A 25,137-nucleotide genomic window follows, 5' to 3' on the forward strand; every position below is an offset into this window, starting at 1 on the left:
TTGGCCAGAGGTTGTTACGCAGACAGACACACACACACACACACCAAATGCTTATCTACGTATTAAACACATCCTACACTCAAACTGTGCAGCTATGTGTTATATCCCTCTAATTCGCTTGCAGTCATCCCTCCTCCTGCTCTTCTTCTCCCTCTCTCTCTCTCTCTGTGCATATCTCTCTCTCTCCCTCTCTCCCCCCACTCCCCACTGTCTCTCTATCTGTCTGGTGTGGCTATGACCTGTCTGGGCTTTGACGTATCTGTTTGTATTGTAACTGAGGCGATGCTGCTGCCTCCCACATCCGATTTATGATGCATGCTTTTTAGGTAATCTAAGCCTGTGTAGGAGCGAGCCAAAAAAACAGAGCTGATTAACTCTTATTTTTTTGTTGTGTGCTTGTGTGTGTGTGTGCGTGTATTTGCAGTCTGCGGGTGTGGTGATGCGGTCACCGCTACAGTAAAGCAGTGAGGGAGAGGAGGATGGCAGGATGGAGGAGGAGGGGGAGGAGGGGGACCAGGGGGGGGGACAACGCCATGAATGATTTATTAGTCTGGCATTACTGGGCCATTCCCCACAGAGAGACAGAGAGAAGAGGGGAGGATGGAGGGATAAATTGTTGAAGGATGGTGCCTTGAGGGAGAAGGATAGAAGGGGTAAAGAAGAGAAAAGAGGCAGGGTATAGGTATTCTGTTGTAAGTATAACAGAGGAAGGGATTCAGAGAGAGGGATATAAATGTAGAGCCAGCTTACAGTCAGTCTACAGGGCCGTGTCCAGGGGTCAGAGTAAGGACGAATTGTACTGCACCAGGGTCGACCTACTACAGCTGAGCCTGCTATTGTTTTTGATCAAAGCTTTTGACATTTCAGCATTTGTATGGCAGTGAATTTTTAATGTAAAGTAATTATAAGTAATTTTATACTATTTAATTGAATAAGCTGAAGCTATCGTAGCTTATTAGCTGTGCTGCACCATCTGCTTTTAAATAACCCTTCTCTGTCGAACTGCTCCACAAAAGAGGAATAGTTTGCAGACAATTATGAGGCAGGAGTCGATGGTACAGATTTGTCTTTTGAATAAACTGTGTGAACTTATTTTTCTGTTGGTCACTAAGCTAACGCGCTTGCTAGACTAACAGTAAGCAAGCAGCTGAAAGGCCGGTTTTCCTTCTTCAATAAAACGTAATTGAATGACATGATGCACAATCCCAAGATCAAAATGGGGATTAAACAGCACAGTACAGAGAAAAGAGAATAGAGGTCAGGGAGCCTCTTTCTTAATGAATCAAAACCAGCTTGCTGAACCATTAAAGTCTCCTGTGGTGTTTTTATTGTTATTTAGGTGTAAAGTCAATCACAAAAGGTTAATATGTAGTTTCAGAAAAGCTCCATTGAGTAACTCTTTGGTGAGACAACCGGTGTGTGTGGTCAGTCGGTTCTCGTTAGTTACTGTTGGAATCGGATGCTGTCGCAGTCGAGGTCTGCCTTTCTTAAAAACCCTGGCATGTGCTACTCTGCCCTCGTAGTCCCGCCATTTGTCTTCATGTCAAGTAACATGTAGAAAAGTGATGTTTGAAGCTTTCTTGAGAACCGCTCATCCGAAATACTTAACTGTCGACTCTGCACTTTCTTGGGTCCTCAGCGATACAATCGAAGAAATTGACAGAAAGACGGACATTCCTCCATTTACAGTCAGATGTTGGTCTTTGTTCGAGCTGTTATCAGCTTTGTGAATCATGTAATAAAAATGTGTAGGTGAAGTTTTTAAATGACCTATTGTTCTGAAGTGCAGGAAACGTCGTAGAGGGAGCAAATCTTTCGTTAGCTAACATTAGCCAACGCCACATCATTGGCAGGACTCTCCGTTTCACAGTAAAGGCCTACCACTGCTTCCACATTAAAATGCATTTATTGTGAAGCACACGCAGGGTGTGGCACAACATACGAGGGAATTGTCCACAGAAAATTAAGGAATATTTTCAGATATTTGACGGTTTACGGTTTACATGAATGAAATGCCAATACTCACAAACCGTCGGTCTAAAACTACTGAAAGCTCTGCTTCATCTCCCTCTTTCTTTTGTTTTTTTTCTTGCCTTTCTCTGAATCTTATTTTATGTCTCAATGACTGTTTGTTCTCTCTGTCCCTTTCTTTTTCTTCACTCCTCTCTGCCTCTCTCGCCCTTTTTTCTTTCTTTTGGCCATGCTCCCCCCCACCCCCTTCCTTATTTATGTGGCAGAGGAACAGCTGTCTCGTGCAGGGCGTAAGGTTGGCCGGGCAGTCCGGCTGCAGGCTCCGTAGAGCTCGAACACTGAGCTCATTGTCTCGCTCACACACTCGCACACAGACACTCCTCTCTTACTCGCACACAAGCCACACCGTCACATCCATTCACGTCCATTTAAAAGCGAGACGGGAAAGCGTAGGCAGCTGAACCCACATTAACTGGGCTTCCATTGAAGTACATTAATGTGAATTATGAGGTTTGCAATTATAATTAGCTTAATGTGATGAGCAAAATCGCTGAGACATTTCCTCAGCAACTTCCCAGAAAACACCCTTTACATGCCTCTTGAGTTCCTTTTCATTGATAAAGAAATGACACATAAAAATAACACGTGGATCCGTTTGTCAGACTGATCAGTGGTTTAATCTCTTTGAAGTTTAGAGGCGGCTGTAAAGTATCTGTTCACCTCCTGTAAATGTGCATGCTGGCATTTCCACGAACACCTTGCTCATTAATAGAAAGCTGCTAAGTGCATTTCCCTGTTTGGTTTTCAGATGGCATGAAATATGACCAAAAGTAGCTGCAACCAAACAGCTTTGCTCAGCAGTATTTAATTCTCCCTCCACTTTTTGTCACATTTTTGTGTCTGTGTCAGTTCTTTATATCTTCCCTTAAACCCGGCTAATATTAACATTTCACGTTTGTTTTTTTGTTTTGTTTTTGTTGCACCATTTCAAATGCTTGAAAACCCCCCTGCTTTTATTGTGACATCTTCTTTCAGTTTCCTCCAGAAGACATGTGTAAACAGGATTAGCTATGTTGATTTTTATCTTTTGATGCTTTAATGTCTCTGAGCTGGAACATCACTGCAATTTGAAGCTCATTTCCACCACCTCTACTAGAAGTCTTAATTTCTTTCTCATTTTCTCTCTCATTTGCAGCTTCCCCTCAAAGCATTTTTTTCCTCCTTCATATATTCCACTCAAGTGGCTTCTTTCATTTATTTTTTTTTCTGCCTTTATTTACAGTCCCGTCTTCTTTTGCGTGCTTCTACTCTCAGCTCTCCTTGTTCTCGTTAAGGCAAAATTAAAGTCATCACAATCTGCTCACAATCTGCAACTCTCCAACACGAGAACACGTAAACGCACTTTAAGGAGCGGTTACATAACCATTAGCTGTGCACTCTCAGTGGCAGGTGAGGGTGGACAAATTGGGAAGGGTCGTGAGGAAGAGGAGGATGAAGGATGGAAGGAGAGGAAACTCTGCTAGAGTGAAAGAAGATTGAGGAGAACCAGGGGCTGTTAGTCGAAGTATGGGCGACAGGATGAAACTGAAAAACGAGAGATAAGACAATTCAAACTAGAAAAAAAAATTATATAAGCATCATTTTTGATACAAAATACTATAAATCTACATGGATGACAGTAAAACTTACTTTTGTTATTGTCCTTGGAAACAGTAGAGGATAAAAGCTCCCCTTAAGGTCCATTTAGTAGCTGCTTCGTAGCTTTCAATCAGATCACGTCACATCTTCCTGGGCAGATGGAGTTGTCATGAAATCAACATTTTTAAGCCGACAGAGCAGAAAAATTAGGAAAATATGAACGTCTACATTTCCATGACAACTGGGCAACTCCATCTTTCGATGAAGATCATGTGTTGTGATTGAAAGCTCCCAGACAGCTGCTAAGCGGGCCATGCGGTGAGCATGTTTTGTCAACTTCTAACAAGTTGTGAGTGCATGTTATAAAGAGCATTTGTCTTGTCAGGGAACAAAAGTGTGTTAATGTGGGAGGGGTGTGGCTCATAATGAGAGACATGTGACCCTCAGTCAGTGACACACACACACACACACACACACACACACACCAACCTGATGCAAGTCTATCTCTCTGAGCATCTCTATATGGCTTTCTCTCTTTCTCACCGCCCTTCTGCCATCCTTCTGCTACCTATCATCCTGTCTTCTCTCTGTACAATCTGTGTGTGTGTGTGTGTGTGTGTGTGTGTGTGTGTGTGTGTGTGTGTGTGTGTGTGTGTGTGTGTGAGAGAGAGAGAGAGAGCAGTGAAGACAGAGGAGGGGTGGTGGTGGATAATGTGTGCAAATTTGTCAGGGAGCATCCTGTTCTCTGTAACAAGTACACAGCGCTCTTCTGTCTGTTCATCTCCTTTTCTCTGTCATCCTCTCCATCGCTGTTCTTCTTTCCAAAAACTTCCTCAAACCTTCACCTTCATTCATTAATCTCCATCATCTATCCGTCCATCCATCCATGCATCCATCCCTCCCTTGGCTGACAGTGGTGTCGTGCAGAGAAGCCGTGAATAATTTATCAGGCTGGGTTGTTCTGCCCTGCCCTGCTCCCCATTTTTGGCTTGCTGCGGTGCTCAAGAACATTTGGTGAAGTGCACGCAACCCACAGACGCTGTCACCAAGGATATGATCAATAACGTATGCACAGTTGTATTGATTATCCAGTACATGTATGTTGGGTTATAGTCTGTAATATTGTTGTCTTGCAATGTAAGATTGAGTCTGCAGGAAGATGCTGTATAACAAAGTTAGGGGGTATTCCAGAGGATGTGGGCACGCCCTGCACCACAAAATGCTTCTTAAACTGAAAAACAAAGCTGAGACAAAATAAAACTGTGATGTCTGGTTCTTGCTTACAAGTTCTGCCTTTTGCTGGCACATCAAAAAATTCATTTCTCACAAACTAATGTTTTGCCACCGTCTGGCTCTAACGAATAAAGAAAAACTACAACTGCAACTATAAAAAAAAAAAGACCGAAAATACTACAACTAAACTCAATCAGAAAGTGCAACTGAAGCTTAGAAGGAGGAAAAAATTTAAATAAAAGTATGATAACTATAGAGTAATAAACCCAGAGCACAAAAACAGGTTTCTTATGTCTAGCTGGTAGCCATCAATATTTGTGGATTTGCTGCTTTTGGTAACACGTTAGCTTAATTAGCTAACATTAGCTCCACGAGTTTGTTGGTTCTTGCTAACTTTGTGACGTTTAAAAAATTAAATAGGGGTCTTAAATGTTTTGTTGATGGCCACATACATGATCTAGTGCTAAAAGACTGATGCTAAAGCTACAAAGCTACAGAGAGTGATTGTTCCTATTTTGTGTAGAGGTAGTTAGCTGTAGTATTATAAGTATGATGAGGATCAGAATTCATTTTAATGTAAGTTTGACTACTTAGCAAAACATGAGAAAAAATGTTTGTAGGAATAGAGCTGCTAATGTTAACCTTAACTCTGTTAGCATCCAGGAATGGCTTCCTCTTGTGCAAATGAGTGCATGTGAATGTGAACCTTTATTTATTTATTTATTTTTACATAAGCACACAAACTTATGTAGCGTTAGTAAGGTAGTGATATTCGCTTTGGCCATGGATGTAATGTTCGGTCACTACTGTTGGTGGTGAGGTAGTTAGCTGGGGATGCTAAAGGTGTAGCTTACCTTAGAGCAGACAAACACATTGTTTAATCAATTCTTTGCACTTTTTCTCTTTGATATGTGGCTTTTGAAAGGATAAAGATAAAAAGCCATGTTTCTTTAAATGCTCAGTCTTGCTTCAGCCCCATGCACACACTTTTGACATGTGGAGGGATCCAAGGTTTGACAGACCTGCCGTGCCTCACAGTTTCTTATCACACTAATGACACTTCTAGGTTGCAGGTAGATATGATTTCCTATTATAACCCTCTAATACTGGCATCTATAAAAAGAAAACCGTGTGGGTTTCTGACCCTTTCTCATCTTTCCACATCTACACCACATGTCCCGGCTGCCTAAACCTCAGAGATTCTAGTTGGGAAAATGTCTGAGCCTGAGAAGTAAAAAATCTAAACTTTCCTCAATGCATGGGAAAAATCTGCTCACGATTTAAACCAAGAGTGACTTCATTTATTCATTTTTTTCATGCTGTAAAGATGATACTCATGTGTTCATTTGGGAGTGTGATTCAGTCCCCATAGCCGGCTGAGTGCTCATGATTAAAGGCTCTATTTTCCTACTCTGAATTATTGAACAATAGAGTGTTTCACCAAGATGGTTTTTCCCAAATCAAGGCTGAATCCAACCAGAGCTTTCAGCCCACTAAAGTGTTTGGGAGGTTTTTGACTCGGAGAGTTTCATAAAGTTTTCCTGGCAACTTCAGGCTGATTCACTTTCTGAGCCACACACACACACACACACACACACACACACACACCTCTTGAATGGCTGATGGTAGACTACACACAGATGCTAAGCAGAAGACAGAGCCGTAGAGGTGTATTTACATGATAAATGAGGGGAGGTGTTTATATTTTGCCATCTGCAGCATAATTACTTCAGGTCAGAGTTCAACTTCTGTCTCTCTGCTGTCACTAGCATGGCCTAGAATTGATCTACAGAACCCAACTACACCAAGGTCCTTTGAACCCACCAGTTGACAGATGGACCAACACTGCCGTACATTTTCTGTTACATTTCTCATGTTGCAATGCAGTAAATGCTGAGAATGGAAGACGTAGCATCAAGTTAACAGGACTTTATCATTGTCAGTCAGTTGCTGGTATGTATGTAGCTCTATACCCGTGCAACTCTGTGTCTTTCTGCAGCTCCTGCTAGCAGGGCATATAAAATATGACTAGACAAGTCATGACGTTGTTTGAAGTTGTAGATTCTCCTGAACTGCAGTTAGACACCTACAACCAATGCACATTGGCCTGTTTTATACAAAGATCCTGCTTTATTGCTGTTAAGAAGACTTCTTTTTATTGCCCCTTTGCTGGTTTACAATGAACCAAACAAAGATTTTTAGATAGCACGTCGGCGCTCCTGTAACACAAATGTGTCGGCGTCCTTTCAACTCTCCATATTACACAGGCTACAACCACGCTACTACATTTTAGTTTTTAAAACGTTTCCACGTCCACACTACTAGTTTTCGAGCCCATAAAACAGAGTCTTTTGGAAACACTGCTGGCCACGTTTCAGTTAGAAAACTTTAGGGTTGTGTTGTTGTCTGGACGAGCAAAAATAGCGACCTTTGGAAATGATGATGTACACACCCATGGTCGCTCCCTGATTTGGTCTTATCAGCCTAGACTACGACTGGTGAATGAATAAAGGCGAAAACAATGACCCCCCCCATTCCATGTTTATACCTTTTTATACGGTGACGCAGAATAAAGGTGCAACAGTCCCACTGTGAACTGCCGGTGTAAAAGAGCTTTTATCTGCAGTCCCTTTTTTCCTTTCATCCCTTATAATAATTAAAACTGATCCACCAACAGCACAGTGCCAAAAAATGTCTAAAATACACCAGCTGTGTAGGTGTTAACAGCTGACCTCTAAGCTGTTTCAAAATAAAAGCCTTGCAGTGGTTTGCCAGGTGGAGGACGTTAACCCTTAGATTAACTACACTGCAGCCCTGACAACTCGGGGAAAGAAGAGCAGAGGAAGAATAGTGCAAACCACAGCGACTCCTACATTATACAGGAGCTACAAATCTACTGAAGGCTAAATGCGGCGAGTCACCTTTCTTTTCAGTCACTCCACATGTCGATCCAGTTATCAGCACTCATCAGTGTCCTGTGTCTTCACGGTACGCACCTCTACAGCAAACGAGAATCCAAGCTCTGCGCAGGAAGTGAACATAAACTCCGATATAAACCTTAACAATGTTGGATTTTCCAAAATAATCAAGGACAATGGAACAAATGAAAACAAGACATGAGTTAAAATGATGAAAAGGGCCTTTGAGAGAGAAACCCAGGTAGAAAGTGCTCTACATCCTGAAACATCCCTTTAACACTCTCGACTCTGTGTGTGTGTGTGTGAGAATGAAAATCACGACAGACTACTGTATGACACCCAGCTGACACATTCCATGTGGGAGCCCCGTCACTGGGTGATGTAAAATGGACAGAGGAGGTGTCTGTTGTAATTTGCAGGAATGGTCAGAGTCATTCCATGCGGACGACAGACATCGATCCTCCGTCACAGCCCTGCTTTCAGTTTCTGACACTGACAAATACACACACACGCACATATTTGCACACACACCCTGCTGCTAGCATAGACTACTAGCATACTAGCAATTTCCTGACCTATTTGTTTTATGAAAGGTTTTTTTTTTTTTTTTTTTTTTTTTTTACAGTGTTGACAAGGATTTTATGCTTTCTAGGACAAACCTCCATTAAACTCCCACTCTTAGAGCATATTACTGGCTTTTATGCAATCATTTATTATTTTTTTGATCTCCTCCATATAATGTGTATTGTACTATTTTATCTGTCTGTATAGCATTTATTCCTTCTTTATTTTATTCTGTTTTATGATTTACCTCTGCTCTGATAACTTGCCTTTTTTCCCCCCTGTTAATCGGTTCTTTTGTGTCGCCTTTCAGGTGTACCAGGGCCTCGACATCATCACCAATAAGGTGACGGCGGAGGAGCTCGCCCAGTGCAGACATCACATGATCAGCTTTGTGGACCCGCTAGTTAGCAGCTACACGGTGGTGGACTTCAGGAACAAAGCCCTGGCTCTGATATCCTTTCCTCGAAACGCGTGAAAGCAGAGGAGCAATGTTTTCTTTAACACCTCTTTCCACACTTTGCCATCACCTCTGTCACATCTTTAATCCCTTATTAATAAGTGGTAACTGCAGGAAAGAATTCAGTCGATTTGACTCTTACTAATTGGTCTGTGTGCGTGCGTGTGCGTGCGTGTGTGTGCGTGTGTGCGTGCATGTGTGTGTGTGTGTGTGTGTGTGGAGACGATGTGCTCTGTCCTCGTTTTGTCAGTGTGTCTCACTGCAGATGTTGCACTGAAAATGAGAAGAGAGAGACTAGAGATATTTATAGGAGTCTGTGTCTGTGGTGCGTGCATGCTCAAATGTTGGTCTTCTCATAATAGTAAGGACACTCATTGTGCATTCCCTAAATGCCTAAACCCAACCCCAACCTAAACCTCATTCTGAACTTAACCTAAAAAACCCCCCTTTGAATCTTTGAGGACTGGCCAACATGTCCTCACAAGGCTGAAACGTCCTCACAACTATGGTTTCAGGCTAAAATTTGTACAGACATACACACACAGTTTGGGCAGTCACACCCTCCTGCAGACTACCGGCCGTCACACAGATGTGGAGAGAGGAGGCGATAACTGGAGACGGTATAAATAGATCAGGATGGCATGCACACACACACTCTCTCTCTCTCTCTCTCTCGCTCTCTCTCTCTCTTTCACACACACACACACACACACACACATTCACCAGTGCAGCGAGAGGGGATGCGGTAGCTCCAAGAATAGGTTTCAGTGCAGTGTGAGCCTGCTGGTGGGAAGAGGGAGAAATGGAAAGAGATGAATACAGATTAGAGGGATAGAAGCAGCGTGGAGGATTTTAAACTGTAAAGCACGAAAGAGAGACGATAGAGTGTGTGTGTGTGTGTGTGAGTGAGTGTGTGTGTAATAGCAGGAGAGGGCTGACAAGCTTGAGAAGTTCAAAGACACTGGAACCTAATGACACATCATCAGCTATCAGTCCTTCACTCAATCACATAATCTCCCTCCTGAAGCCCTCCTCTGTCTCTCCTTTATTGCTCTCAGTCTTCTGGCCCTCTTTCTGTTTTCCCTCCCTCAATTTTCCTCACCACTTGTCAGCGATCCTCACTCTCTTTCCATCTCTTGTTTCCCCCTCCCTCAAACACAGTGATGCAGCTCCGTCTGTGTGTGTGAGTGTGAGAGAGAGAGATAGAGAGAGAGAGAGAGAGAAAAGGGGAGGTGAGTGACGATGGCTGAGTGGTTATTTAATTATCCCTGAGTGGAGAAGGTGGGCGACTGGAGGGAGGGAGGAGGAGAGAGAAGGAAAGGTGCAAGATGAAAGAAGATGCGACAGAAAAAGAGAGAGCGAGGAAAAAGGTGTGGCACACAGCCTCTGTCTGTGTGACCACTCCAATATTGATATTTTTGTGTTAATTTTAGAGGTGTGGCTGATACAGAGTTTGCAATGCAGAAACAGTATTGACACTTTGGTTGCAGCTAACAGTTATTTTAATTATTGTTATATGTTATTATTATAATTTTCTCAATTAATCAGTTCATTTTATGTTCTATCAAATTTCAGAGTATAGATATATACATTTTTCTGACGTTTTCATATTGCATGGATTCAAAATCAAAGCACATTCAGCTGAGCACTGATTCCCAGTCTCGGTGTCTCGTGTGCCACAAGATGATTCATGTGATTAATGCTTAATTTGTGAAACTTTTGGATAGTTTTACGTCTTCGGCCTGGGACATTTATTGAAATGACAATATGAGAAGCTTAGAGGGGAAAACTTTCTGCTTATGAACAGAAGTCAGGTTTCCATCCATGTCTTGCACAAATTTGAACCAAATTTCCTTAAAATTGGTAAAAGAAATTGCAAATTGATGCATTTTTTTCCTTTCCTGAAAGAGCGTAATGACAAGAGCAGCAGTCGAACTTCAGGTGGTGAAAAACAATGTAAAACACATGATGGAAATGTGGCATTTATGCTTGTTTTGTGTATTAATTTGAGGAAGGTTACAGTTTTCATCTGCCAATATTTTTTATTTCTTCAGTGGAGCTTGTGGCAAATAAGTCACATGCTTCATAGACATCATGGTTTATTCACTGTTTCCGTTGCATTTTGTCACATTTTGTTACTATCAATACATCAACTTTTCCACCAAGTATAAAAACTTTTTTTTGTGATATTTGGACCTTTCTTGCTAATTTTTTTTTTTTACATGTAAATTAAATACGTGCATAAAAATAGGTGGACGGAAACACACTTGCGGTGTCACAAGCCGACAAGCAGGAGAAAAAAAACCGTCTTACCTCACACATACCGTATCATCATATCAGCCGCACTGCACTCACTTATTGTAAGAAATACAATATTCAGCTTAATACTGCTGTTGCGCTCTTATTTATAATGTTACAGTCTGTATTGATGTTAAGTGGTATTGTTCTTGTTTATCAAGCATTCTGCTGTGGCTTTTACTTTTATGGGCCACGTACTGTGTTGATGCCTGGAGTCGCTAACAGCTCCAGCATGTTGAGGTTTTTTGCTGATTTCCTGCATTTTCTTGTGTTTAATCCCTTTGCAGCACTTATGTCACGAGATATTATTCAATTTTCTACTTTTTTTTATCTTAGTTTTTCAAGGTAATAGCCTGAAACAAACAAACCTTGGACAGCCAGCCCAATGGTAAATTAAGATCAGGCTTTTTCATTTGTGTTTTGTATGGTTTGCAAAAGTGGTTTGTTCTGTTTGTTTGTTCCCTTGAATGTTTGCTATTATTTGAACGCTGCATTTTGAGGGGAGGGACTGTGAAATCAAAGAGGCAGAAAGCTCAATTTTCTCTCTCATCTGGATTCTCACTTTCCTTGAATGTGCACATAATATGAAACCATTAAACAAGCGCCTTTGGAAAATGCACTGTCGACGTGAATAACCTGAGTAGGTGTATGCAATTTAGCAAAATGTGAATGGCAGCCACTCAGAATGACTGATTTAATTAGAACTTGCTGGAGTTGATTTTATGCCATTATGGCTTAAATGCCACTAAAGAAGCTCAACAAGTCGTTTCAAAGTGATTTTAATTATTGTGCAATCATCTACAGAAAATATGTGCAGATCAGTTTCCTCCTTAACACACTCAACATAGATGACATGCACAGCAGAAACAAGCTGCCAATCATTGTTGGAGGAACGAATTATTACATCGAGTCTCTGCTGTGGAAAGTCCTGCTGGATACAGGGGTGAGTGCAACAACAGTGCAACACAAATACACTTCCCTTCGTCCTCTGCGCGTCTCTGACGTTATTAAGCTCATTATGCCACCAAATTCATACCTGCCCTCACGGGGAGTCTCCATATTTCATGGATCCGTTCGTTCTGTATGTTTTTTTGTTTGTTTTTTTTTACATTATCCAATTTGCCAAATTGTGTATGAAACAATCCACACACATGCATACAATTTCAATCCATCTGTTACCACAACCTGGCAACCCACAACTGCAAAAAATCTCACAGATCTTACATGTTGGCAGGAATGCAAATTATACCACAATATGTGCTGCTTTCAGTGCTTACGGATATTGTAATGAAAAAGTGTGACTGTGATAATAATTCCTCAGTTGCCAAGATGTGGCTTACTACATTTTATGTTTTCTTTTCTATTTCTATGCATGTTATTTCTGACCTAAAGCACGGTTCTAACAGGACTAGTATATGTATTTAGGATTTGGAAGCAGGAGTTTAAGCTCAGTACTTGAAGGCGGCTTTGGTCAGCTCTCAAACTTAAAATGAAATATCTCTCACAGCAGGAGAACGAAGAGTCAGAGGATGGAGGAGACGGAGCTCCAAACAGGAAATTGGAGTTGGAAAAACTGGGAGCAGATGAGTTACACAAACGACTGGCGGAGGTGGACCCCAAAATGGCTTCCATGTTGCACCCCAACAACAAACGCAAGATTGCCAGGTGATGCAGCTGAACAGATATCTTCACTGGTGTACGTGTTACACTGGATGTCTAGTGACAGATTTATCAGCTTTTTGTAACATGTATTTCTAGAAAACGGACATAGTTCTAAAATGACAAATTACCCACATTACACAATATTTAAGCTTTTCATTTCTAACTGGTCAGTTTTAAATTATTCGTCCAAACCAACATGTTAAGCAACACAAGCTTGTGTAGGAAAAGTTAGCTAAATGAAACACACTTAACCATTTTTAGATAACAGTAGCTTTGAATAATTAATAATGAGCCTCTCCTGCTACACTGTTATTTGTTTGTTAGCTGTGTATGTTTTGTATAGCTACTTTGTTCGTGTTAGCTAGTTATGTAGCTAGTAGCAAAAGAAACACTAGCAACATTAGTAAAAATGCAGCCAGGAATATTTAACATTTTCAGTCCCATAATAAACATTGTGTGATTATCAAAAAATAGTGCAAGGGTTAGCTGCTAGCTAAGCTAGCTGATTGTGTTACGTATGTTCTCATTCTGTTCTTTGTTCATTCTGTCATTAAACTGATTGAATTTTGAATTATAGCACTATTTTGAAATTCTTCAATTATGTTTGAGTTTGTTAAAATTAAGTTTGTTTACCACCAACCTTGTTAAACTGCTAGTGTGAATGGCCAAAAACAAAATTAATAATTTCACTAAAGCTCAAACGTCCATGTTCGCGTCGGTATTAAATGAGAAACTGTTTATATTTTGATAAAATTACCTTGTTTGGAAACATAATCATCTGATATTAATTTTAAACATTGTCAATATTTAAACAATGCTATGTGTTTTATGCGGATGGCTCTAATTCAGCAACAGAATTACAGCATTTTTATATGAGTGCACAGGGAAACTGCTCTTCTCACCTTCTGGATTATATGGTGTATAGTGTTTTTAGGTGTGTCTTGTTTCAACTTGTTTGTGTGTACATGAGTCATGCGGAACAACATTTTTGAGTTTTCTCATGTTTTGTGTGGGGTCCTGAAGGGCTAATGTTCTGTCTCAGGCTGACAGTCACAGTATACGACCTCCACCCAATCTACGCTGACATTTTGTTTGTTTACACACATGCACACACACTCACAGCTTGATGAGTAGCAGTCAGTGCACTCTGGTCTTTTGTGTGAGCAGGTTAGGTTACCCTGTTCTTCTAGTTGACAACAGAGGACAGGAATCATCTTTTTTATCATAACTTCAGAGCGCAACCAGGCACAGCTAAAGAATCCGGTTTGGATTTAAATCTGAACATTTTGAAAGCTTGGCTGAAAGATAACTGTGTACTGGAGAGAAAATGTGTTGATCATGGTTTATATTTTCCCTTGTTTTACTTCTTTTCTTACACCTTTTTATTTGTACAGTTTTGTATTGTTTGTGGTGCAGCAGTCATCTTTTCCTTCTCAAACCAGATTCTTAATTTGTCCATCACAAGGCAAGGTTGGGGTTTTCATTTACATTGGATTTAATGGATGAGTGGATGGTTAACTCACCTAATCTCAGTTTACCCACCGAGGCCAGAAATCCAGGGACTGGGATTTAAATTCACCGTATACTGGAGATCATAGGAATTTGTTTCAATCTGAAAAAAAACCTCTGAGAATGATTTGTGTAGTTATGTCTGCACAATGTTCCTGAGGGAAATGCAACTGAGGGGTTTATTTAACCTTAACGTCTTTGCTTGCATGTTTATCTACAGGAGCCTGCAAATCCATGAGGAGACAGGCGTCCCCCACAGTCACTGGCTGGAGGAGCAGAGGGGGCAGGAGGGAGCCGATGGGCTGGGGGGCCCGCTGAGGTACCCAGACCCCTGCATTTTCTGGCTGCATGCAGACATGGAGGGTAAGGAAGGAACGATCGCGTCAATTTCCTTGCATTCAGAGAACAGAAATGCCGATATTCATATGGGAGCTTCAGTGCAGCATGAAATAAGATTTTAGGCGTGTCTGTCTTATTTTTCTGGTACACTTGTTATACATTTTTTTTTCCTCTCCGTTCCCCTGCAGCTCTAGACAAGCGGTTGGATGCTCGCGTAGATGAGATGTTGTCTGCAGGACTGATAGAGGAGCTAAGAGACTTCCATGTCCGCTATAATCAGCAGAAAGTCCAGGATGACAGGTAAGCAAATCCGCAGCGAAACATGTCCACCCTCCTGAATAAACACAGTCAACCAGATCCTGTTTATCCCAAATTCATTATCTTTTTTTTTTTTTATCTTTTGGATAGTTTCTTCGCTCAAGGCAAAAAACATTGGAACTGGGATTTTAGGATCTTGTGAAATGTTGCATATGACTTCTGCAAAATCAACTGTTATATGGGCCAAAAACTATTTGCCTCTGGCTCCGTAGTCATTTCTAATGAGCAGGGGTCAGTGTCCCTGCAAGTTCAAGATCACATTCTCTTCCTCATCTAAATTAATGATCCAGACGCTCAGTCTGAAGCCAGAGTTAACTCCTGTCGTCCATGTAACCAGGGCAATAGGAGTGAGGTGAACTCGGCCAAGTAGCTATCCAGTTATTTATTTCTCCTTCCTACTCTGACAGGTCACTCTGTTCTGTACGGTTTCCTTTCCCAAAGGCCTGGAGACCAATTTAGATACAGCCCACACTGTTGCGAGTTTAGATCAGATGGGACTAATATTTCTTTAGGATGTTCAGTGATTATTAATAATTGCAGAGATAAGGCCTCTCTGTAGGACTTTAGCGCTGCCAGGGGAGTTTGGTGATTGGTGCTTATTACCTCAGGGCCTCAGGAAGTGCAGCCCACACTGGATGGACATTGTGGTGGTCCCGGAACAAATTACTCACAGTACAGTGGTTTCTGTTAAACTCTGGATGCTATTTCAAGATAACGTTAACATGATCAAGATTGACATTTTGTCTCTCTCGCAATTACCAACTTGTATTTGACATTTCTTTAACGCTAACCACATGATGAGTAGTGAACTGGAGCTACGTCACTCTTTCATTTTTGTATAGATCCACTGTTTTCTGTACAATGAATAGGGTTGTGTGGTGGTGTCTCTGGATTATTATGATCCAGACACATGGTTATTTTTGCCATTTCTCACTGTGCTTCATTATCAAATAACTGACCTCTTATAGTTCTAATGTGGCAGCACCGTCTTATTTTTAAATTCTTCTAATTGGGCGGGCCCCTCCCTATGTTTCTGAGCTTTTATCCCCCTATGAGCCAGGACACAGTCCGAGATCCTCTGGTAATACATTGCTGGCCATTCCAAGGTCTTGGTTGAAAACCAAAGGAGACGGGGGCCTCTGCCGTCAGGGTTCAGAGAGAGGAATGTATGGTGGCCCTGAGAGCCCAACACACAGCAACTTAAGAAAACACATGCAAATAGACAAAACACAAATTCAGAAAACATCTTCATCAATTTGACAACACATGTGCTGCAAATACACACAACACAACTAAATAATAATAAGTTGCAGTGTGTTGAGCTCTCAGGGCCACTGTAGGAATAAAACTGTAGTTTCACCAAAACATTTACATTACAGCCTGGTTGGCGTACTTCTGCCAAAACCACAACGGTCCTTCTAGCATGGCCGCCAAGAACAGGCAATAAAACTTGTTGCTGAATGAGAAAAAATACTTTACACCAAACTTTGATGTGTGCTGTGATTTGTTATGAATGACTGATTGAATATGTTTTGCTCATTAAATGAAGACCGAAAAGCTAACAGTTACAAAAAAAACTGCTACAACTTGAAATCAACAGGCTGCAAACAAATGTCATTTTGTTATTGAAGGTTTGGAAATGGAATTTATTGGAATTGCTAATGACATTTTCTGACCTGTGGGAGAAGTGTTTCAGAAAACACAGACATCATTAATGTCACACCTGTGCCAACAGAACATCTGTCAGTGTGTATTTACCTTCTTGCAATGTAACGTTCAAGTGCGAGTCACGACAGGTGCCGCACCAGAGGACAATTTGTAAGATAAAGAGTCTCTGTAATTGTCCATGAATTACCACTCACAGCCTGCTATGGAAAATGCCATGATTGACATTTCTGCTAACAAGCAAACACCGATTGATTCAGCAAGCTTTATTTTTAATTTCCAGCAACAAGCACTTTCTTTGGCAGGAACAAATTCTCCACTTTATCTCTACCAGGGTATTTCTAGATTCAGCTACAGCAGCTACCTACTCACCATATGGTGCAATACAGGAGCTAAATGCATCAATTTGTCATATGTGGTTTATTTTCTTATTCCTTTTTTTTATCTGTATATAAGGATCTTTTTACAACTTTGTCACATGTGTAAAATATATGAATCTTAACATATTTATACAGCGTTAGAATTTGGCATTTACAAAGAAAAAAGTACAGATAAGAGAATGTTTAAATAAGAGATTTGTGTTCAACATGAAATATGTATAAACATGTACATGAGCTTCACTAATAGCTGAAACAGATATGTGGAAACATCCTACTGTGTGTGTGTGTGTGTGTCTATGGCAGCAGATATTGATACTTGTATGTGTGTGTTGGGGTGTGGCTGCAGCGAGTTGATGCATTGATGGAACCATGCCCAGGAAGCTGCCAGTTCCCTTCTTTCGTCCCTCCTATCTTTCATCACCCCATCACCCCATCCCACCTCATCAACCAGCCTCCTCCTCCTTCTGTCTCTCTCTCTCTGCCACTATTGCCCTCTCAGCAATCCGATCACCCAAGCACTTTACCCCCCCTCACTTCTCTCTCTCTCTCTCACTGTTTGTCTCTCCTTCACCCTCATGTCTCCATCCCCAGCTGGCTGCTGTGGCCAGACATCAAGGTCAGATCTCTCCCTCCCTCCCTCCCTCTCTTCCTCTGTCTTTCTTTTCCTCCCTCCATTGACTCTACATTTCCTGTGCTCTCTCTCTACTCTCAAATGTCTGTCTCTGCCCGTCTAGCCAGATTTATTTTTTGTTATTTCCTCTTCTTGTTTCTGTTAAATGTTATAAGTAATGGGCTAAACATAGTAATTATTATTATTACAATGTTTGGTCTACAATGTGTTTCAAAAAAAAGAATAAAAGTGTTTTAGAAAGAGACAAAATTGACAGCAAGAAAAAGGACAAACCAGACCAAAAAAAATTCTAGTTCAAATGTTCAGTGTAATGACCTGAACATTATGAGAGTACAGGTTCAATTTTTCTTTCCTGTTGGCTCCAAAAAGGCTTTTATTTATTTTTTTTGTTAACTCGCCAATAACAGGAATGAAAATCAGAACATCTAAGAATTATCATAAACTGTGCAGGTCATTGTACAATGGTGAATTCAGTGATATTATCGAAGGAAATGAAATTGTTTTAGTCAGGCCTATGAGAAGATGGCAGCTGTAAAAATAAAGCTTGAACTGTGCTGTTGTATTTATTTGGGATGGAAATGAACACATTATATGGATATGAACAGACAATGCACCCTAACATTTGAATTATTGCTGTAATACCTGACTCACACTGATCTGTCATTGACACAATTTGCCCCAAAAGTTGTACAATATGGCCCAATGAAATTCTGCCTTTTTTCCCCACTGTTAAATATTTATTTCCACTATTGATTTCTACCTCCACCTTTAGTTTTACAGATTAAAAAACAAATCATGTTTTTATTATTTGACTAACAAAAAGTGCATGTACTTTTTTTTGACAGTATAAATAGCAGCTGAAAACAATTGAACACAGAAAAGAAAGTAGTACAGATGTTTTTGTTAAAAAAAAAAAAACAGACCAGCGTTTCCCATACATTGATTCATTTTAGGCAGCCCAGCACAATATCAACTCCTACCACCACGTATTGATTTTTCTTTTTTTTCCCTTTTTTTTGTTTTTTCCTTTTTCAAATGGGTAGAACTGTGCCCAGTGCATTGATTCATTCAGCCCCTCCTCACCCCTGTCTGTCTGTCTGTCTGTCTGCCTGCCTGCCTGCCTGTCTGCCTGCCTGCCGTTCTGTCTGTCTGTCTGTCTGTCTCTCTCTCTCTCTCTCAAACACATTGACAACAGACCTGTCTGTCATTGTCAGACTGGGCCAAAGGACCATCCCTATCTGTGTGCCTGTCATTCAGGGTGCCCAGTGCGGGCTCACTAGCCAATCACATGTAACCAACCCTAACTGACCCGACTGAGTTTGTAGGTTGTTATTTGTTTGATATAACGAGAAGAAATTAATAAATAACATATATGTTTATTTTTCACGAGGCGTTAAAATATTTGCAGTTGAGCACCTTATGTATGTTATTTGATAATTAGTGTAAGAAAGCCCTCCATCGGTTAACACCACAAATATAATATAATTCTGTGGAAACACTGCAGACACATATGGCAGCTTTGTGTTGTATCCCTAACATTTATGTGTACACAGTACTGTCCATTACACAGAGTGTAACAGTTTGTATTCCTCAGTCCACTGTTCCACTGTTTCAATTAAACATTGATTTTTTATTAGTCAGGTCAGTTGTTATGATAGAATAAAAAACACTTTCTTGCACTGGCAGAAAGAAAAATGACACCACAGCTAACCTCTGCTACTTTTGCAATCACTCCAAATTCAGAAAAGGATCAGGTTATTGAACTTAACACGAATTGCAATAGAACAGATATTACTACAATCAGAAAGGTACAGCTTGGGCTTGAACAGGCAGAATTGTCTAAATTGGGGTGATATGGTCTGATATTGTTCTGTCTACACTGTCTGGTGAGGTAACCAGCGGCTTCTGCCCCAACCTGATGTCACCCCGGTCAGGCTACTATAGTCCCAGCACCTGTGGGCCTCTCTGCCAGTGCCTTTCACTTTTTCTTATGTCATTCTGTCACTTTGTCCCCCGAAGGGCCTCACATCTGCTCAGACGGATATTCTTCGTTCAGGGAGGGAAGGGGAGATAGAGGAAGAGGCGGAGGAGGAGAAGGTGACATGAGTCACCACTGGGTGTCTTGAAATGTCAAGCTGGAGACGGAAACTTTTTGTATTGATGGATAATGTTTCATTTCCTCCTTTCCTCTCTGGTTTCCGTTTCCGGAGAGTGTGAGTTATGGTGGTGGTGGACGTGAGAGTGGCACGGGTTTTTTGAATGGTCTTTATCCATATTTTTCAGATTTTCCCACTGTTTTCTTCAGCTGTCCCTTGTACATAATCAGATAAGCTTTTACAATACCTTTCTCAGTGTTGGCTGAGCGATCTGTGTTTTTTGTCAGGTGGTTTTTTTTGGAGGAATGGCGTCCTCCGAGACGCCACCTCCGTCTATCCGGCAGGCAGTACGCATAGTCCCGCCGGATAGTAATGTCACCGTGGAGGAGGTTCTGCTGGTGGTTGGCGAACAGGTACTACACGACAATCTGTCTTTTGCGTCACGAATGCACAAAGCAGTGGTTGTGTTTGTAGAAGAGGAGCATCAGGTGCATCAGCTGATAGAGAGTGGCGTGTTTATCAGGGAGGCGTTTGTGCAGGTCTCACTGCTGTCAGTTCCCTCCACGCGGATCACCTTATCCGGTGTTCCGCCGTTTATGCCTAATAACTTGATAGAGAACGAGCTCCGTAGGTTCGGTAATTTGCTTGTAGATTTAAGATAGTGAGTTTGGGATGTAAGGATCCAAAACTGAAGCTTGTGCAGTCTTTGAGGCAGCAGGTGTTCATGTTCTTGGATTCACCTACTCAAACAATGGAGGTGTCTTTCAGAGTAAAGCATGGTGATGGCTCTTACATGGTGTATGCCAGTTCAGGACAGTTGAAATGTTTTGAGTGTGGGACACCTGCGGTGCTGCTGCTGTTGCTGACGTCGCTCCTGGTGCCGCTTAGGCAGCGGATGCCGGTGCTGTGAGCACAGCAGCCAGTGCTTCACATTGTGAGAATAGGTCTGATGACAGGGAGGAACAGAGTCAGCATGAGCAACAGACTTTGGTGGATGCAGAGAACCTTAGCAGCTCTCAGTCTGCAGGCACTGAAATGCAATCGCAGTCTGCAAAGGAGGCAGCTTCAACAAGTTCTGCATGCAGAGATAACATTGTCATCACCAATGAAGGAAAAAGTGTGCTTAATAGTCAGGTATCATGTGAAGGTGAAGACATGGAGTATGACTGTCTGTGGAAGCAACAGGAATGTTGATGATCTCTATTCTTTAATAAGACATCAGTCATTTTCTGGATGTAACATTTAAGAAGTCTTAAAGTGAGTTATTACTTCAGCGACACTGACAAGTTCATCAAATCTGTTGATATGTTGACTGGTTGGTTTTGACCTCTTGGATGAAAAGAAATGTTTCCACCTTAAAAAGCATATTGCAACTCTGAGAAAAGCAAAAAAAAAAAAAAGGTAAATCTACTAGAAGAGCAAGAAAGTAACATGATCATGTACCACACAGTGTTTTCCCCTCTTTATTGTTCGCTGCTTGTTTCATCTTGCCTGGTCCTCTTCTCTCACCTTTCTATGCAGAGCTTAAAAATAGGGTCTTTGAATATTAATGGTGGGAGGGATAGGCACAAAAGGGTATTAATTTCTGTAGTTTCTACTCAGAAAAGGGTTGATGTGTTGTTTTTGCAAGAGACACTGGTAGTCCAGCAGATGAGGTAGATTGGGGTTTATGGTGGGAGGGCTCATATACTCTTAGCCATGGCACTAACGTCAATGCAGGGAGCTGTTCTGTTTAGAGCACCTGCAAATGCAACAGTTTTATCTTCTACTGAAGTGGTGAAGGGTCGGCTGTTGATTGTTAGGGCTGAAATAGAGAGTTATGTGTTCTGTTTTGGTAATATGTATGCAGAGAAAGAGTGGGTTTTTTTTTTTAACCTGATGAAAGATTAGTTAATTAAATCAATTAATCAATTAATTATTGCTGAGGATTTTAACTGCTACTCTAGATTTTACTATGGACAGGACAGGTGAGGAACCCCACCCACAGTCATCTCAGAGCCCTAAAAGCATCATCACGCATTTGGACCTGTTTGACACATGGAGGGTGAAACATCCACAATCCAGTCAGTTCGCCAGGTCCAAGAGCACTTTTGGCAGCAATGGCAATTAAAAAAAGGTGATTTCGTTCCCTTGAAGCAGTGGTGGGAGGTTGGTAAGGCACAAATTTGTGTTTTGTTGTCAGCAGTACACCTCCAATTCCACTGCTAAGAAGAAGGCAGCAGTTCAGGAGCTTGAAGCCAGCATTAGGAGCATTGAGGAAGGGCTACATAGAGACTCGGATCCCACCATGGGTCATGTGCTGCAGGGGAAGAGGTTGGAGTTGAGCTCCTTCCTGCAGGAGAGAGTGAAGGGAGCCCTCGTCAGGTCTCGCTTCCTCCAGTTAAAGGACATGGATGCCCCAAGTTCGTTCTTTTTCAACCTAGAGAGATTGGTGGCACAGAGGAAGCAGATGACCTGAATAACCACGAGCCCAGATGAGATGAGGAGACATGCAATGGACTTCTACTCTGACCTCTTCAGGGCAGAACAATGCAGCAAGGACTGTCGTGAGGAGATCCTTGAGGGGCTTCCTCAGCTCAGCCTGGAGTTGACAGTTGCTGTCAACCAGTTGGCATCAGGGCGGGCACCTGGGATCGATGGTCTCTCTGTTGACTTTTTTAAGCAGTTCTGGAATTTTCTCGGATCTGACTTGCATGCTGTTTTGCTGGAATGTTTTAGAGCAGGATCTCTTCCTGTTTCCTGTCAGCAAGCAGTACTTTCCGTGCTGCAGAAAAGAGACTTGGCCTTACTTAAGAACTGGAGGCCAGTTACCCTCCTCTATACAGACGACAAGGTGCTTTCCAGAGCCTTATCGAAAAGGCTTAGGGACATCCTGGAAATAATTGTACATTCATACCAGACATATTGTGTACCTGACGGGACAATCATGGACAACATTTTCCTTAGTCATGATGTCATTGATGTTTATGGGTCTTATAATAATGTCAATTTTGGTATTCTGTGTTTGGACCAGGAGAAGGCTTTTATTAGGGTGGATCACTCTTACCTGTTTTCTGCACTTATGGCTTTTGGCATCGGTGATGGGTTTCTGGCTTGGATTGGTTAATTGTATAGCGGTGCCCAATGTATTGTGAAGATTGTGGCAGGGCTGAGTCGGCCAATCCCTCTGCAGCGAGGGATACGACAAGGCAGTCCTATTTCAGGTCAACTTTATAGCTTAGCCATTGAGCCCTTGCTGGGGAGGTTGAGGGGTCGGCTCAGTGGTTTCTCACTGCCAGGGTCCTCCAATCCTGATCATCCCCCTCATTCTGTTTCGGCTTATGCTGATGACGTTAATATTTTTGTCACAAGCCAGGGGGATGTTCAGTGTTTGCAGGACATCCTGTCCCTTCATGAAAGGGCCTTGTTGGTGGGACAGTGGAGGGATCAGGTGGTGCCCAGTCTGCCTGGAGGACTTGAGTGGGGAAAGGAGGGGTTGAAAGTACTGGGGGTGTTTTTGGGCACTGAGGGTTTTCAGTCAAAGAACTGGGAGGGAGTTACGGAGAAAGTGTGCGCTCAGTTTTCTAAATGGAAATGGTTGCTACCCCAGTTGACAAATAGGGGAAGAGTTCTGGTTGCCAATAACTTGGTTGCCTCGGCTCTTTGGCACAGGTTTATCGCTTTGACCCCACCAACAAGCCTGGTGGAGGATATTCAGAGAGCCATTGTGGTTTTCTTCCGGTCTGGAAAGCACTGGGTCCGGGCTGCAGCCCTCTATCTGCCTGTGGCTGAAGGGGGTCAGGGACTGATTAACATCCAGTCAAAAATTGCCTCATTTCGACTCTAGGCTGCACAAAAACTGCTGTACAACTCTGGCCCAGGTTGGCTCAATACAGCCCAGCTGTTGCTGAGGAGAGCTGGGCGTTTGGGCTATGATAAACAGCTGTTCCTTATACGGCCTGAAGATGTGGATCTTGGTGGACTGACACCTTTTAACAGCTCTGTACTGCAGGCTTGGCTGATTTTCAAGCTAGCACTTGCGGATGAGACATGTGGCTGTTTGAGGAGCCTTTGCTTTTCAACAGCTTTATAGAGACTTGGACACTGCAGTCTGCCAGCCTGCGAGCTAGCCTCTGAGAAGCTGGTTGCACCAAACTGTGTCTTCTGATGAAGATGACAGCAACTTCCATGGACGCCCTGAGAGAGAGGAGTGACATCACCTCCATCAGGCTGTTAAAAAAAGTGGTGGAGGAAGTCCGCTCTGCCCTGCCACCATCCCTGAGAGCATTTGCAGAAAACTGGACTCTGTGTGACCAGTGGATGGAAGGGGGTGAATATAGTTTCCCCTCTCTGCTTATCACCCCAGCAGTGGGGGAGTGCCAGGAGGGAGGAGGTAAGCTCCTGTCGTTTAAAACCCCTCACTTGGAAACCTTAAAGGATGTGGGGAGAAAAGCAGCCCACCACATCTGTGTTGAGGTCCTGAAGCTGCGCTCCTTGGCAGGGATCGCAGAGTCGAGGTGGACCGAATCGTTTGGCCCAGACATTTCCCCGAAAGGCAGTTGGCGGTCCAGGTGTACAAGCTGCCCGTTGCAAAGCGGACAGCAGACCTCCAGTGGAGGGTTGGAAACGGTGGAATAGCTACCAAACAGATACAGAGTGCACCTGGATCCGGAGGTGGGTGATTGTATGTTTTGTAGTCAGACTACATACATACATTCAGTAGACTATGGACTGTTGGGGGGGGTTTATGCTCTGTGGGGGAGGATGAGGAGCTGTTGGTAAATTTCTGATTAAAGAAACACGTTTTCTGGATTGACGGTTTCTATCTTTGTATTGTAGGTATTGCAATGGTTTAATAAAGGGATTTTAAAAACCTCTCCTCTTCTCTCCTCTCCTCTCCAGTCAGAGCTATCAACAAGGGATTTTCCAGTCCATTGGTTTTAAGGAGTTTCATGACTACCTGACTGCTCCTGAAAGCAGAACCCAGCAGGAGAAACACACACTACGAGACAAAGGTCAGAAAAATACTTGATCAAAGTCTCAGAGATGAATTTAGAGTCACTGGTTGGCCGACTGGTTGACTGATCAACCAGATGAATGTATTTCAAGATTTTCACCTGTCTCCTTTTCATCTATAACAGCCTCCAATTAACTCTGTGCAGGTATAGAAGCTGTGAAGATCGCTACAAAGCGTTACGCCCGCAAACAGAATAAATGGGTCCGTAACCGCTTCCTTAAACGTGAGTACCTTTAACCCACCTCATTCATATTGTGTGTGTGTGTGTGTGTGTGTGTGTCTGTGTTCGTTTGTCCTCCACAGTCCAGTTCATTACCAATCAGCACTCTCTTTAACAAGCTACGATTCATGCACTCCATTAGACACACAATAAGCCTCTCAGACACTGTGTTGTGTTCCAAGGTACAGAGTGTAATGTGTGTGTGTGTGTGTGTGTGTGTGTGTGTGTGTGTGTGTGTGTGT

General features: G+C 42.2%; 1 protein-coding gene across 2 annotated transcripts in view; it reads left to right on the plus strand.

The window, feature by feature from the left end:
• Positions 1-25,137, plus strand: part of trit1 (tRNA isopentenyltransferase 1) — a 46,910-nt gene that overhangs the window by 5,339 nt on the left and 16,434 nt on the right. The window contains exons 2-8 of one of the 2 annotated variants that reach the window (XM_056399920.1): positions 8,635-8,775; positions 11,924-12,022; positions 12,587-12,744; positions 14,471-14,613; positions 14,778-14,889; positions 24,561-24,673; positions 24,821-24,898. In XM_056399920.1, the coding sequence (XP_056255895.1) occupies positions 8,635-8,775; positions 11,924-12,022; positions 12,587-12,744; positions 14,471-14,613; positions 14,778-14,889; positions 24,561-24,673; positions 24,821-24,898 (844 nt within the window). The remainder of the gene's footprint in view (positions 1-8,634; positions 8,776-11,923; positions 12,023-12,586; positions 12,745-14,470; positions 14,614-14,777; positions 14,890-24,560; positions 24,674-24,820; positions 24,899-25,137) is intronic. The other variant, XM_056399922.1, reaches the window with a different exon arrangement.

Source organism: Seriola aureovittata, chromosome 16 (genome assembly GCF_021018895.1).
Source record: "Seriola aureovittata isolate HTS-2021-v1 ecotype China chromosome 16, ASM2101889v1, whole genome shotgun sequence".
NCBI classification, from domain to species: Eukaryota; Metazoa; Chordata; class Actinopteri; order Carangiformes; family Carangidae; genus Seriola; species Seriola aureovittata.